The sequence below is a fragment of the Python bivittatus genome, unplaced genomic scaffold (assembly GCF_059951505.1).
Source record: "Python bivittatus isolate LINGU-HERP-01145 unplaced genomic scaffold, Pbiv_v1 ctg000980_np1212, whole genome shotgun sequence".
Lineage (NCBI taxonomy): Eukaryota > Metazoa > Chordata > Lepidosauria > Squamata > Pythonidae > Python > Python bivittatus.
Window position 1 is genome coordinate 52167545 of NW_028277125.1, and position 13568 is coordinate 52181112.

A 13568-nucleotide genomic window follows, 5' to 3' on the forward strand; every position below is an offset into this window, starting at 1 on the left:
AGCCCGAGTTTTGTTCGCTTTGGCCCGCTCGGTTGGAACTGACAGGTTCGCCTCCTCGCCTGTCTGCATTGTCTCTGTTAGCCTGTTCCCCCCCCGCCTGCCTGCCTGCCTGCCTTCGTCGCGGACCCCCCTTCCCGCTCTCTCCAAAAGGGATCATTGTTAGTTTCTCCGTTACCCCCTCCTCCTGTTTATTTATGCACACGTCACCAGGGAGCCCCCGCCCCTCCTGCATCTCATTAAGTGCCCAGTGTTTCTTTCTCCCTGTCAATAATCCTGGATCCCAGACTTCTCCGTTCCTCCGGATTTCGATCCCCTTTTTCTATCTGTCAATCAGCGCCGCCTTTGAACTGAAAAGCTCTCAGTCTAACTTCAACTCACTCAAATCCGACCGGCACAGGCTTCCTATATCTGCAGCTTCTACCCCCTCCCATTTTTACAGCTGATTTGTTTGGTTTGTTTGCTACCATTTTTTTAAATAATTCCCCTCCCCCGTTTTAACCCTCCCTCGTTATATAATTTTTTTCTTATTAATTTTTTGTGTCTCTGCCCGCGTGTCTGTGTGCGCGCTTTACATGCTGATCTGATCATCGGAAGAAAAGAGAGAGAAAAAATCCAGAAGAAGGAAAAGAAGAAACCCAAAGTCACTGGTGCAAAAGGAAAGGAGCAGGGACATTGCCCTCCCCTCCTTCTCCTCCTCCTCCTCCTCCTCCCCCCTCTGTTCCCCTCCCCAAGAGGAAAGAAAAGGAGAAAAGAACTTTCACCTGGGACTCTTCTTAAAATTACAAACTTCTCCCTTTTCTTTCTGTCTTGCTTTTTTTTTAAGAAAAAAATCCTTCCCCCTTTTCTTTCCTTATTTTTTTCTGCCTCTCCCTCGTTCTGTCCTTGCAAAATTGCTGCTGGTGGGGGTAAGGCAGGAAGAAAATGCCGCAACTCAATGGCGGTGGAGGGGACGATTTGGGGGCAAACGACGAATTGATCTCTTTTAAAGACGAAGGGGAGCAAGAAGAGAAGATCTCGGAGAATTCTTCGGCAGAGAGGGATTTAGCGGACGTCAAATCGTCTCTGGTCAATGAATCAGAAACTAATCAAAACAGCTCCTCTGACTCGGAGGTAAGAAACATTCCCCCCTTTGAAGCACACCTGCCTTGCTCAACTTTGGCGGGAGGATTCTCGGAGAAGAGAGGGGGGAAAGTGGGAAAGGGGGGGTAGAGCGCAACTGAGTTCCAACTTGGTTTTTCCCCGTCATAAATTGCTCTGTTGCCGTATGTTTTGCCTTATGTTTTGCACAAACTTTTAACTTGTTCTCTTGTTTTCTTTCTTCCGTATCTCCCCCACCAACCTACCTCTTCCATCCATTCTTCTGCTGGCTTTTTTTTTTTTTTTTTGTTATCATGATCCCCCCCCCCCGACACCCCGTTCTTGATTTAAGGCGGAGAGGCGGCCTCCGCCTCGGTCCGAAAGTTTCAGAGATAAATCCAGAGAAAGTTTAGAGGAAGGTAAGTTGCTCTCTACGCTTTTCCAGCCACCCTTTTTTCCTTTCGTGGGGAGGAGGCGGATGTGAAATTCTCCTGCGTTTTCTGTCGATTCAAGTACATTAAGTTTTAATTTGGTTTTGTGAAACACTTTCTAACTGTGATTCCCCTTCCCTTTTCTATTTTTCTCCTTGCTCCTCGTTTCCCCGCCATGTTAGCTGCGAAAAGGCAAGATGGAGGGTTGTTTAAGGGCCCACCATACCCTGGGTATCCCTTTATAATGATTCCCGACCTGAGCAGCCCCTACCTCCCCAATGGATCCCTTTCGCCCACGGCGAGAACGGTGAGTGACTTTTTTGTTTCCTTTCCCGGTTTTCCCGCTGTGATCCTGCGCTTCCCTCCTTTTTTTCCACCGCTTCCCAAAGCCCCCAGTGGTTCCTGCCTGTCCCGCCCGTTCTTTCCCACTTCGGCCATGGCACGGCCAGAAACTTTCCAAAACTTTTGTGCGTTCCGCAGACGGCAGGGGGGGCGGGCAAGGGAGGAGAGAGAGGTTTGTTTATACTTCGCCATGTTTATTCCTTTACTTTCAGTTTGAGGGGGAGGTGTGGATTGAGCCCCTATGACTTAAAAAAGAAACCCGATTCGGTACGTTCAGCTCCCTCTCGGCTCTCAGCCCCAGACCCTGCGCTCGAAGTTCCACAAACTCGGGGATTTCTATAGCGCTCTGTTTTCTCCTGCCCTCTTGAGAGGCGACTGGGTTGCTTTCTCTCCCCTCCCCCTTTACTTTCCTCCCACTTAACCCTTTATTTGCTGTCCTAACCTCTCCGAGTTACGTACTAATTTACTGGGATAGTTGCCATTGAATGATTAATTGGTGTTAAATTGTATCTTTTATGTATACACTTTACAGGGGCTCTTGTTTTTAAATTTATTACAGATGGCAGTTTAACTGCAAGCATCTTGCTTTATTGTGTTTTTCCCCTTCCAATTTTGTTTTGTTTTGTTTCTGAGTATTTCTTGAGAAGATTGTGTTGTCTTTTCGGAGTGGGAAAACGTTATTTGCATTCCTTTGCAAGGCGACATTTTTAAAAGGCACAGTTGTTGTTTTTTAATGAAGGATATAGACGTCACAGGCATTATATAACTATGACACAGTTATATACATTACCACTTTTATGATCCTGTCTTGCCTTAGTAGAATAAACGGCTTTTTTTTTCTTTACAAAGTAAAAATCTCAAGCAATCTTCCTGTCCTTTTCTCTTAGTTGTGTGTGGCTTCAGGAAGAGTCACACCGAGTCAGCAGGATTTATGAAAATGCACGCTACCTTTTTCTTCTTCTTCTTAAAAACAGAATCAAACCTCAGCAAAAGCATTAAATAAAGGAACAAGCCTTTACTTGAATGGAATATTTTAAATCACAAGCATACGTACATTACTCTTACTGAAGGATATATACTTTTATGGGTGTGGCAGAAAGATCAGAAGGCGTGGCAGAAAATAAGTTGCTGTGGCCATTAGATTGTTTTATTAAAGCTCTTCATAGATATAAAGTGTTGGCTACTATTTTATATAACTTAATAGATTTATGCCAACTCTACTTGTTCTTCCTAGAAGTAAAATAAACTTTTTATCACTATTATTTATAAATTGACTTACAGTGCCCCCAGGGAATGCAGAATTCGTACACAATCTGTTGTTAGGTTTTCTGTTTAATCTTTAAATTAAGTTTTCTATCCTACTTCCTTTCTTCTGGTTTCTTCAAGTTACCTTTTCCTTTTATAGTGGTAGTATAAGACATGAATGGTGAATCATAAATCCACTGTTAAATACATGTGGGATTCCTGTTAATTCCAGTCTAGAATAGGAGATATTTTCAATGCATTTTAAAATATCAGGGTCAGACTTGTTTTTATTTAGAGACCAAAATCAGATTACAAATTATAGAGGTCAAGGATGACCAAACAGTGTCTACATGTACATTTTAAAATGTTTTGAAGGATGAGGTTAACCTAGTGAATATATTTTATAATTTGTTGTATTTTAGGGGTCATAGTCAAAGCAAGTAGATAATTTGTAACCACAGTTTTGGTATAATAGAAAGAAAACATGACTAAATATGTAATTGGAGAGGTGATGGGACAGGTAAAGGGTGCCATATGTTGGCAGCAAAATTGTGGCTATTTTGTGGCTATTTAATTGTATACTATGACAGCATAACTTTATTCCCCAACAGAGTTTCTAGAAATAATTTGGAACATTTAAATTTATTTGGCTGGAGAGCTTAGAGACAAATTCCCTTTTCCATATAATAAAGGATATTGCTGCTTTTATACATACTGTATTTTTATCTAGTCACACTTTTGTTCTGGATTAGATCCATCTTCTTTTGAAATGAATGGGGACTATTTCTATGGATGTTTGAATAGACTTTGGATCAGGCCCTAAATAGTTATCTGTTAATAGAAAAAAATCACTTAGTAATAAAGCCCTTTCTAAGGAGTCAGTGCTTTGTATAAAATCTGTTATTTTATTGTTGGTATAACAGGTGACCTTGTTCTTTGCCATCACATGATTGAAAAGGCATTTTCCATCCTCAATAGACAATTTTATTATTTGCATGTCAGCCAGCTGTATATTTCAGTTTCTTTTTTCTTTTTCTCATGCAACTTAAATTATAGATGTAAAGAAAATCCATTATTTATTTTGTGGCAGACTAAAATTATTAGACAATTGATTTTATGTTGTACTGTTCAGGATACATTCAAATAATTAGGGTATTGTTTTTGCAATTCAGAGTGTAAGTAAATAACTAATAATTATATAAATAGAACTATCCTCCCATTTTGAGTGAATGTACTATTGTTTTTAAAAGTTTATCTGTGTAATTATTTTCCTTTTTCACTGTAGATATGGGGCTTTATTTTTATTTAGAAAAATGTTTGTCCTTTGCTATTTTAAAATTGATTTATAGAAACACTGATCTATGATTTTTTTGTGGTACAAATGTAAGTGGTTTTAAGCAATCATTAACAGTGCAGTCCTAGATAATGTCTATTCAGAAGCAAGCCCTGTAAAAAATAAATAGGACTTACTCCCAGGTAAGTGTGAAAGGGATTAAAATCTAAATTTTCTTATGACAAGTGATAGTTCAGTTGCTGAAGAGTATGCAAAACTTAACAGCAATAGTTATATTTTTCAAAGATTCTTCTGCATTATAATAATTATGCTTTTGACAGAGTAATATACCTGGCTGTTAAGAGAACCAATAGGGCTGTATTAAAGATTTAAAAAATGCATTTAGAATTAACTTCCATGAAAATGGATGCCACAAGAATAATACATGAAACTTAATTTAAGAAATTAATGGTAAAGCAATTAAGTAGACAGAATGATTCTGTTTACAAATATAATTTTAATGTTAATATTATTTTAAAATTAAGTTACTATTATCATTACTTTGAAGGTTTGTTTAATGTATTACTTTCCTACATTTGTTTTTGTGATTGGGTTTTATTTCTCAGAATAATTATTTTTATCAACATGTAGGAAATAGGGGAATTATTTGTGATGTAACAAATAATTCGTTTTTTTAATGCTCTGAATTACACTCCTTTATCTTCAACTCAAGAATGTAGATGCTGGAGAGTAAAGAGTTAATAGGATCCCCCCTTTTTTTTCCTGCCATGAATTGTTTTGACAACAGTTTTCAAAACTGCGACAATCTGAGCTTCTGCAGTACAATGTAATATTACTGTAATTACGCTGGTCATTACATTTTAAGTAGAGAACAATGAAATGCTTATCATGCTGAAAAAAAGAACAGGTGTTCCTACCCTTCCTTGGTATTTATGCTAATTTGTTTTTCAACTCCTTTAGAAATATTTATAGCTTTACATTGTTCAAAATTCTGCTTCAAGTGTGAAGGTTTGGTTCATTGCTAATCTTTAGATTGAAGCTTGATTTCTGAAATAAGGATGAAGGTGGTAGTTGGATGTTTATAATGTACATCTAGTTTTCAAATGTCAGTGAGTTCTGGGCTTCGTGGCAGGGATAAGCTGTTCACTGAATTGAACCATTCACTTTTTTATGGCTTTAATGGAAAAAGTGTTTTCTCCTCTTGGACTGTGTAGAAATAAGCTGTTTTGACACCAGTGAAATTAAGCACATTGTCTATGATTCTCTCAGTTCTTAGCATGGTTAGGATGCTGTTTCTGTATAAGATATAGCTTTGCAAACTTTATCTGAGTAATTTTCTTTCAACCTCTCTCATCTGAATTCTTTTTAAAGTCAGGCTGAAGAAGGGAACCAATGCACGAGCCTGCTTCTCACTCTGGAAGGTTAGATTTTATGTTTAATGAAGGCAAAATTTAACCACCTTTTTATTTTCACGTCCCAAGTATTACTTTTTTGTTAGGAAACTATGCTAAAACATAGATTATTAGCTTGCCAAACTTGGTATTTTACCTTAAAGAGCTCTAGGGTTCATGCATTAGGAACATTATTATTTTTTCTTTCTTTCTTTCTTTCTGTTTTTTAAAGACAGGGTAGAAAAAAGACAGCTGCAGAATTCTCTTTCTTTTCTTTTGCATAGATGTATACCATGACTAAAATTGCTCAACCCCCATTTACAGCTGTCTGGCAGTTATGTGGAAGCTGGGTTATGGCTGTTAAGCATGAGACAACCTGGATTTAACAAATGTTTCCCTAAATAGAGAAGAGGTGATTGTTGGAGGGATGGGGGTGGAAGTTGAAAAAACACTAAGGCAGCAATTCATGGCTGCTCTTGAAACATACTTTCTAGCTTTAAAAGAAGAACAGAATAGACATTCTTTAAGCTAAAGTGAATATAGTTGCCAACAAAAGAACTCTCACAGAAACCATGGATGTATGTTTTTTGTTTTAATTTAGAGTTTGAGGTGGAATTGGAGTGTTCTTCCTACACATTACCTGTGGTGAGGTCTTTTTGTCTTCTGCTGCTGCAAAACTTTTAACTGCTGCAGTGGCAGCTGCTTTATTGTTTGCATAGTCAGAAAGTCTGTATTTTCCCAAACTTTTTATTTTTCATTATCATGATCCTTTTGTACTGAGCTATAGCAAATATGCAAGCAGAATGTTGGCCACCAATTCGTGATTGGGTAAGGAAATGGTTAACTTTACAACCAAAGGCAAACTTGTACCTCCACAGGTCTGCTGAAAGAAATGTGCCACATTCATTTGCTGGCAGGCACTGAAGGGTCATAAATCTACAGGATTTATTTACAGCCCATAACACTTATGAATGTTAAGATATTTGACGCCACGCTGGCCTTATAATATCCAAGGTCCATAGACACTGGCAGTGGGTCAGGTTTCTTTCACTAATTATAAGCAATAAGAGATGGGAGAGGTGGGGGGAATTAGGGAAATCAACCCATGAAAAGCTTGGATTGTTTTGGGGAGAGTGGGGGGTTAGTGCTTGTTCTCTTAAATGTGGGGCAGCCTTTTCATAGGATGCAAAGTTAACTCTTTCGATGCTGAAGAACAATCTGAAGAACGTTAAGCAGATCTCTAGGATAGGCTGCCTTCTTTATTACAGTATTGTGGAGGATCTCCAGGTAGGAACCCCAGAATAACTTTTCACAGAACACCTCCAAAGAAATGCATTATAATCTTCAACGTTTTGATGTTTCATGTTAAGAAAAATAATTTGTAGAAGAAAAATAATTAGTATAAAAAAATCAGTGTTTGAAACTGTGTTTGAATAGAATGTTTAGCTATTTTTTTCTTTAATGAAAGCTTTGATATAATTTAAAATACCCAGAGAACAAACCAATAAATATTGCTGATTTCAAAAACTAATTATAAATTCGCCCCACTTCACTCCACCTTTTAAAAAATGACATCTAATCTTATTTTTTTTTTCCAAGTAATGAGTTAAACAGAATAGATTTTTCAAAAAGTGTGTCTCAGAAAGAATACAATAAAAATCTAGTTGACTTGAGAGAATACCTGGTTGTCTAATGAGAAATGCCAACGTGTAGGGATGCTTGGAAAATATATGTATGATTAATAAACATTGCTAAAACAGAAGCCGAAGATCTAGGCTTCATCAGTTTTTATGTGTCAGGAAAGTCTTGGAACCAAGAAGAATATCACTTGAGTGGCCCCTTCAAAATCTGTCTGGACTGAATGAGTGAATGTTTTCACTGCTTTTAAATATAAGATTGTATTTCTCTTAATCGAGTATGTTGATGCTTCTCTCTCTCTCAACATTTATAAGCAATCTAAGAGCTCATCTGTTTTAAAGAAAGTTCTGGAAATGACTGTGCATATACATGCATATTTTATGCATTTTATTGAAAGTCGCTTTGTGTGAGATGGGCTATATAAATGTGATATATAAATAAAAAATAAATTTAGTGTGGTATTTTTTCATAACATAAGTTTGAGGAAAGGAATCTTAGGAGAAGAAATACACATCTTTCCTCCCATGTGTATGTAATTTTTTTTTTTAAGTACAACTTTAAATAGTAAATGCTCAAGGTATCTAGGACAGTGGTTTATGAATATTCCTAACCAACAGAGTTCTGCAACTTATTAGTCTCTTGGGCTAACTCTACATCTCTTACTAGAATGTTAGTAAGGTAGTACCTTTTAGCAGGCTATCTATCAATTTTGTTGTTGTTGTTTCCCAAGAAAAATCTATCAGTTTCATTTCAGGTTGGCACTGGCTCTGCTCTTTTTAAGTATTTCAAAACCATGATTCACATTCTTTTATAGTCAGACCATGAATGAGTTAACTTGCTAACTGTAGTGAAATTTGGGAGCCTGGTTGGCCTTAACAGGGTACAGCACATTTACAGAGTTTAATTAGTACATAATTGTTCTGAGTCTGCCAGAAGGGATAATATGCAGAAAAAGTGGAGTTGTTCTTCTACAGTCTTCAATTTTAAAACGATAAATCACTTGCATATTTGTGCAATGATTCAAATGAAGCTAAGACCTCTCCAGCTCAACATGTGGTAAATTGTAAAGTCAATGAATTGCAGATGTAGGCTACAGTCCGACTGGGGTCCTCTGCGTGTGTGTGTGCGTGTGTGTATGTGTACAGTGAGAAAGAGGATCAGTATAAATATTATGAAACACAAAATACATCCATGGATCTTGGTTTTAGCTATCATTTTGTCTTCCAGTACATTAACTTGAGGACAGTGGTACACTTAATCCTAATTAGTAATGCTAATGACTGAAAAACAATGGTTTTTCTTACATAAGATACACATAATAATTAGATCATCTCTCTGCTATTAATTAGGAAAGAGATTCTTAAAATATTTCTGTAGCAAAACTTTTAGTGAAAGATATAATAAGGTTGTGTATCTCTTAGAATTTGCTGCCAGTTCCATAAAAGATGCATTTTTATATTCCCTGCATACCCAGAAGTCTACCAACTTCACTAAAACTTACTGCTAGAATAGGTGAAACATAAAGGCCATGTTGTTGCTCAATGACACCATTGTTTGCCTCTTAGTTATCTACAACTACTTGTTAGTTTGATGTAGACCCTGTTTTAGATAGCCAAATACTGTAGCATCAGTGTATTTTGCTTCCTGAATTGGTTACATAGATATAGTTACATAATTTAAGACTGTAAACTATAGTTGTAATAGCAGTTTTAGTAGTGAAAACATTTTTAGTAGTAATGTTAACCGAGTGTATTATGTTGTTTTCTTATCCCTGGTGATACTTGAGTATCTTTAGAAATGTAAACATTCTTCTTTGAACTAACATAGATTAAAGTACAATGAATGCTTAGTTGTGCACATTTTCAGATGATAAGAATCAATAATGGATTAATTCTGATGTCCTCTTTTGTGACTCTTCTTATTTCATTATTGGATTTTTTTTTTACATTTTAAAGGTTTGTTACTATATATTAAATTATTACATATGCATTCTACCTTTTTCTTAAAGTATGCACTAAACAAGGACTTGAACCAATACTTCTCCATATCCAATATTTTGGCTCTTCTCAGATATTTGAGTTTACTATGGTTAGTACAAATCAAGGGTGTTACAAACTATGGTTAACAAATCCACTGTAAACTGGGTTTTAAACTCAGGTTTGGAGGTACAGGTAGTCCTTGACGCACAACCACAATTGGGACTGGAAATCCATCACTAAGCAATGTGGTTGTTAAGTGAAGCGCACCCGATTTTGTGACCTTTTTTGCCGCACCCGTTAAGGGAATCACATGGTCGTTAAGTGAATCAGGCTTTCCCCATTGACTTTGCTTGTCAGAAGCCTCCTGGGAAGGCTGCGAATGGCGATCATACAACCCCGGGATGCTGAAGTCATAAATATATGACTTCATATATGATTGCCAAGCACCCAAATTTTGAGCATGTGACCACAAGGATGCTGTGATGGTCGTAAGCATGAGGACTGGTCATAAGTCACTTTTTTCAGTGCTGTCATAACGTCAGACAGTCATTAAACAAATGGTTGTAAGTCAACGGCAACCTGTAATCCACATTTTAAGCAAATTAGAACTAATTGTGTGTACCTTGGTACATATGGTTACAATAAACCACAGAATAGAGAAGATAATATGCATCTTCACTTATGGCATATCACTCCTTGAAAATCAGTTGAAATATCTGAAAGTAGCTTGAAAACCAGGAAATGTTTTGAACCATTGGTGTTAGAGATACCATTTACAATAAAACCTCATGATGATATCCCTTGAGATAACTCTGGTAAATTTAATGTATTACTATATAATAAGCTAAATCCACATTTTAGAACAGACTAGCTGAAATCATTTGGATTTAAATTGGGACTTGTCCTGTTGCTGGCTGAAAATTATTCCCTTATAAAAATGAAGATTTCAGAAAGAAAGGCTGCTTCAAATATATGTGTGAAGGTGCTTTTGGGTTTTTGTTGTTGTTTTTTTAAAAAGTAGGACAGCCAGATTAAGGTTTAATGATTCAGTCAATGGATGTTCAGTGTCATACCATTCAAATTATAGCATACTGCTAATGTGGTGCAGAAAATGGAATACCAAAATATTCAAGGTATAGGAATAAAGAATAAGGAAGAGCAAATCTGCATTTCTGGAGCATAAGCCAAGCATCAGTAACAATAGGTGAATTTGCATTTAATTTAGCTTCTTTCTTCTGAGTTTCTATAGAAAAGGCTTTTCTTATATAATTGTTGCCACTGAACTAACTCAGATATCTTAAATGCAGTCTGTCAAATCATTAGAGATTAAAGGTATGCAGCAAGATTGTAATATTCTCACATGCACTGGTACTATTGTTTACTTTTTTTTCTAAGCATAGTTGGCCACAATGTCCAAATCAACAAGCTTTTATTAACATTTCCGAAGCATGATTTGCATAATTAGGTTTGTGAAATCTGAATTAGATCATTGATTATTATTAATTTTAATTAATATTGGATGGAACATGGAACTGGGGATATTCAGTTTCATGGCTAGTATTTAAAATGGATGATCAGGAGTAATCTTAAGAAATTGCATATTCAGTGTTTTCAAATGAAGGACACTAGTTTTTTTTTTTTTTTTTTTTAGAGTCCTGATTATGTCAGCTTCTACTTAATTGTGCCTTTTCCAGAGTGAACTGATGGACTTTTGATGCAGTACCAAGATGTTAGCCAGTGATAGGCCTATCATTAACAAGAATTTTGTTTCAATGGTTCAAGTTTGAGCAGGGCTATGTTATGACAAAGATGTTGTGAGCCACCCAGAATTGTTGTTAAAGCCGCCCAGAGTTGTTTCAAGATGGGCAGCCATACAAATCTTTTGAATAAATAAATGAAATGAAATCCTATGAGGATAGCATTTTTTTTCATATCAGAATTTGTGTTTAGCCAGTCCTTATTGGTAATATAAATAATTTGTATCTAATGAAGTAAGCTGCACCTCACAAAAGCATATGCCTTATAATAAAGTTGGAAAAAAGTGCTTCTATATGTCTTCTGAATTTTTGCTTTCCTTGACTAACAAGGTTCCCCTCCTACAACAGGGTTCCTCAACCTCAGCAACTTTAAGATGGGTGGACTGGGGAAGTCTGGGAGTTGAAGTCCACCCATCTTAAAGTTGCTGAGGTTGAGGAACCCTGTTCTACAACATAAATAATCTACACATAATTGAAGTTCAGGCCAAATTGGTTATGTAGGGTGTATAGTCAAACAATGAAAACATATAATAGAATGATGTCAGAATGTGGTCCATGGACCTCTGGTGGCCCAAAGAGATGGGCCAATTGGTCCACCACGCCCCCTCTAATTTCACAGTCCAGAGCCTACTTACCACCTCCATTTTACCTTCCTACAAGTGTTGATAGCCTGCCCACCCCCTTAGCCCCACTTTCCCACATGGGCTAACATAGTTTGAGGAGGCAAACAAGTGATCTTGTTTGCTACCTCAACTATGCTTCTCCTCATGCATTGCCAGTCAGCTGGCAAAAGCCTGCTCACTGCCTCAGCCCCACCTCCTGCATGCATGGACAATCACCTGGCTCATGAGAATGGATCAGTGGCTGAAAACTAGTTCACTGAAGTATACAAGCAATTAAACAAGTGGCAACATAAGTACTTAATATTCAGAAAACTGATAATAGTGATTAAGTCTTATGTACAGTTATCAACTCTGGGTGTGCATGTGCTGTGTTAAGTGGGACTGTTATCACATAAGCAGCCTGAAAAGAAGAGTGCAAATAAGAAATACAGTAATGAATATCTAAAAACTGAATTTCATCAGGCTAGAGATCCAGAGATTTCTGTTGAAGAACGTTCTTGATCAGCAAGTTTATGCTATGGATTGTTGTTGTTATGGCAAGGGGTACACAAAATAAGTTTGGTCTAGTGGTTAAGGTGCTGACCTAGAAACCAGGAGACAGTTCTAGTCCTGCCTTAGGGATGAAAGCCAGCTGGGTGACTTTGGGCCAGTCACTTTCTCAGCCCAACCCACCTCACAAGGTGGTTGTTGTGGGGAAAATAGGAGGAGGAAGGAGAATTAAGTTTGTTCGCTGCCTTGAGTTATTTACAAAAAATAATAAAGGCAGGATTTTAAAAAAATCTAAAAAATAAATATATAAAGTAAGTGGTAAATACTTAATTTTTATTACATTTTCGTATGAAATTTTAGTTTTAAAAAGGCCTTCAAATTGGAGAAGTCAGGAGGATACAAACGAGTGCAACTATAATTGTTATTTTATTCCCCCTACAAAAATTAGAGCTGCCTTATTGTTTTGTCTTAGTGATTTGACAGGGAATGTTTTTTTTTGGGTTGCATCGTGGTATGATTCTTGAATAGTGATTTTATGACCTCTGTTACTAGGCTTTAATATTTTCATGTGCCCATCTTCATGAAATAGGCAAGTTATAAATTGTTTAAATAAAGAAATAACTTATTGGACATACAAACAAGGAAAATGATGTCTATGGAGCTCCACACTTAAAACCTTTAATTGTCTAGATCTGCTCAATGATCAGAATTGGACAGCAGGACTAGCCACGTGGCCTCATGCCCGTGTCTGCATATGAAGGGGGATTTTTAAAACTGTTCCTCTTGCTTTGGTAAAACCACATTCTGCTTTTTGGTACAAACCTGTTACTGACTTGCATTCACCAAATATTAACTTGAAAGTATTTTTGGTTCTAGGTTGTATACTAGATGCAAGTCATACAAGTGCAAGTCATTTGCATTAAATATAAAAAGAAAGGGGAAAATGAGCACAAAATTCACTTCTGTAAGACTGTACTATGGTCTGATGCTGGTCAATGATATGCTAAAGGTTTTTATTTAATTTGAACTATGGTTTGCATTAATATAGACTGAGTAGGCCTGTAGTGGCTAGGTAGAAGATAACATATCTTATGTTGTAAGCAAGTATTTTCTTGTTATCAAAATATGTACTCCAGATTAATTTAGATGTACTATAAATGTGCACTTATACAAAATTCATGTCAGTTGTGTTTTCTTAAAAAAAAGAAAGAAATCTTATGCTAATAACATTAATTTAGTTTTAAGTGTTTTGTCCAATTCAGTCATGGAAATTATTTCTGAAATTGATTCATTTGGCATAGC

The 13568-nt window shown here is 36.6% G+C and overlaps 1 protein-coding gene across 19 annotated transcripts in view; it reads left to right on the plus strand.

Moving 5' to 3' along the window:
• Nucleotides 1–244: 244 nt before the first annotated feature.
• The window catches only part of TCF7L2 (transcription factor 7 like 2), a 208590-nt gene continuing 195266 nt past the window's right edge, over nt 245–13568 (plus strand). For 5 of the 19 annotated variants that reach the window (XM_015888115.3, XM_015888114.3, XM_015888120.3 and 2 more), the window contains exons 1-3: nt 250–1110; nt 1430–1496; nt 1691–1815. In XM_015888115.3, coding sequence (XP_015743601.1) covers nt 922–1110; nt 1430–1496; nt 1691–1815 — 381 coding nt within the window. In that variant the 5' untranslated portion in view covers nt 250–921. Of the gene's footprint in view, nt 1111–1429; nt 1497–1690; nt 1816–13568 lie in introns of all 19 variants that reach the window. The other 14 variants (XM_007428516.4, XM_007428520.4, XM_007428519.4 and 11 more) reach the window with 6 other exon arrangements.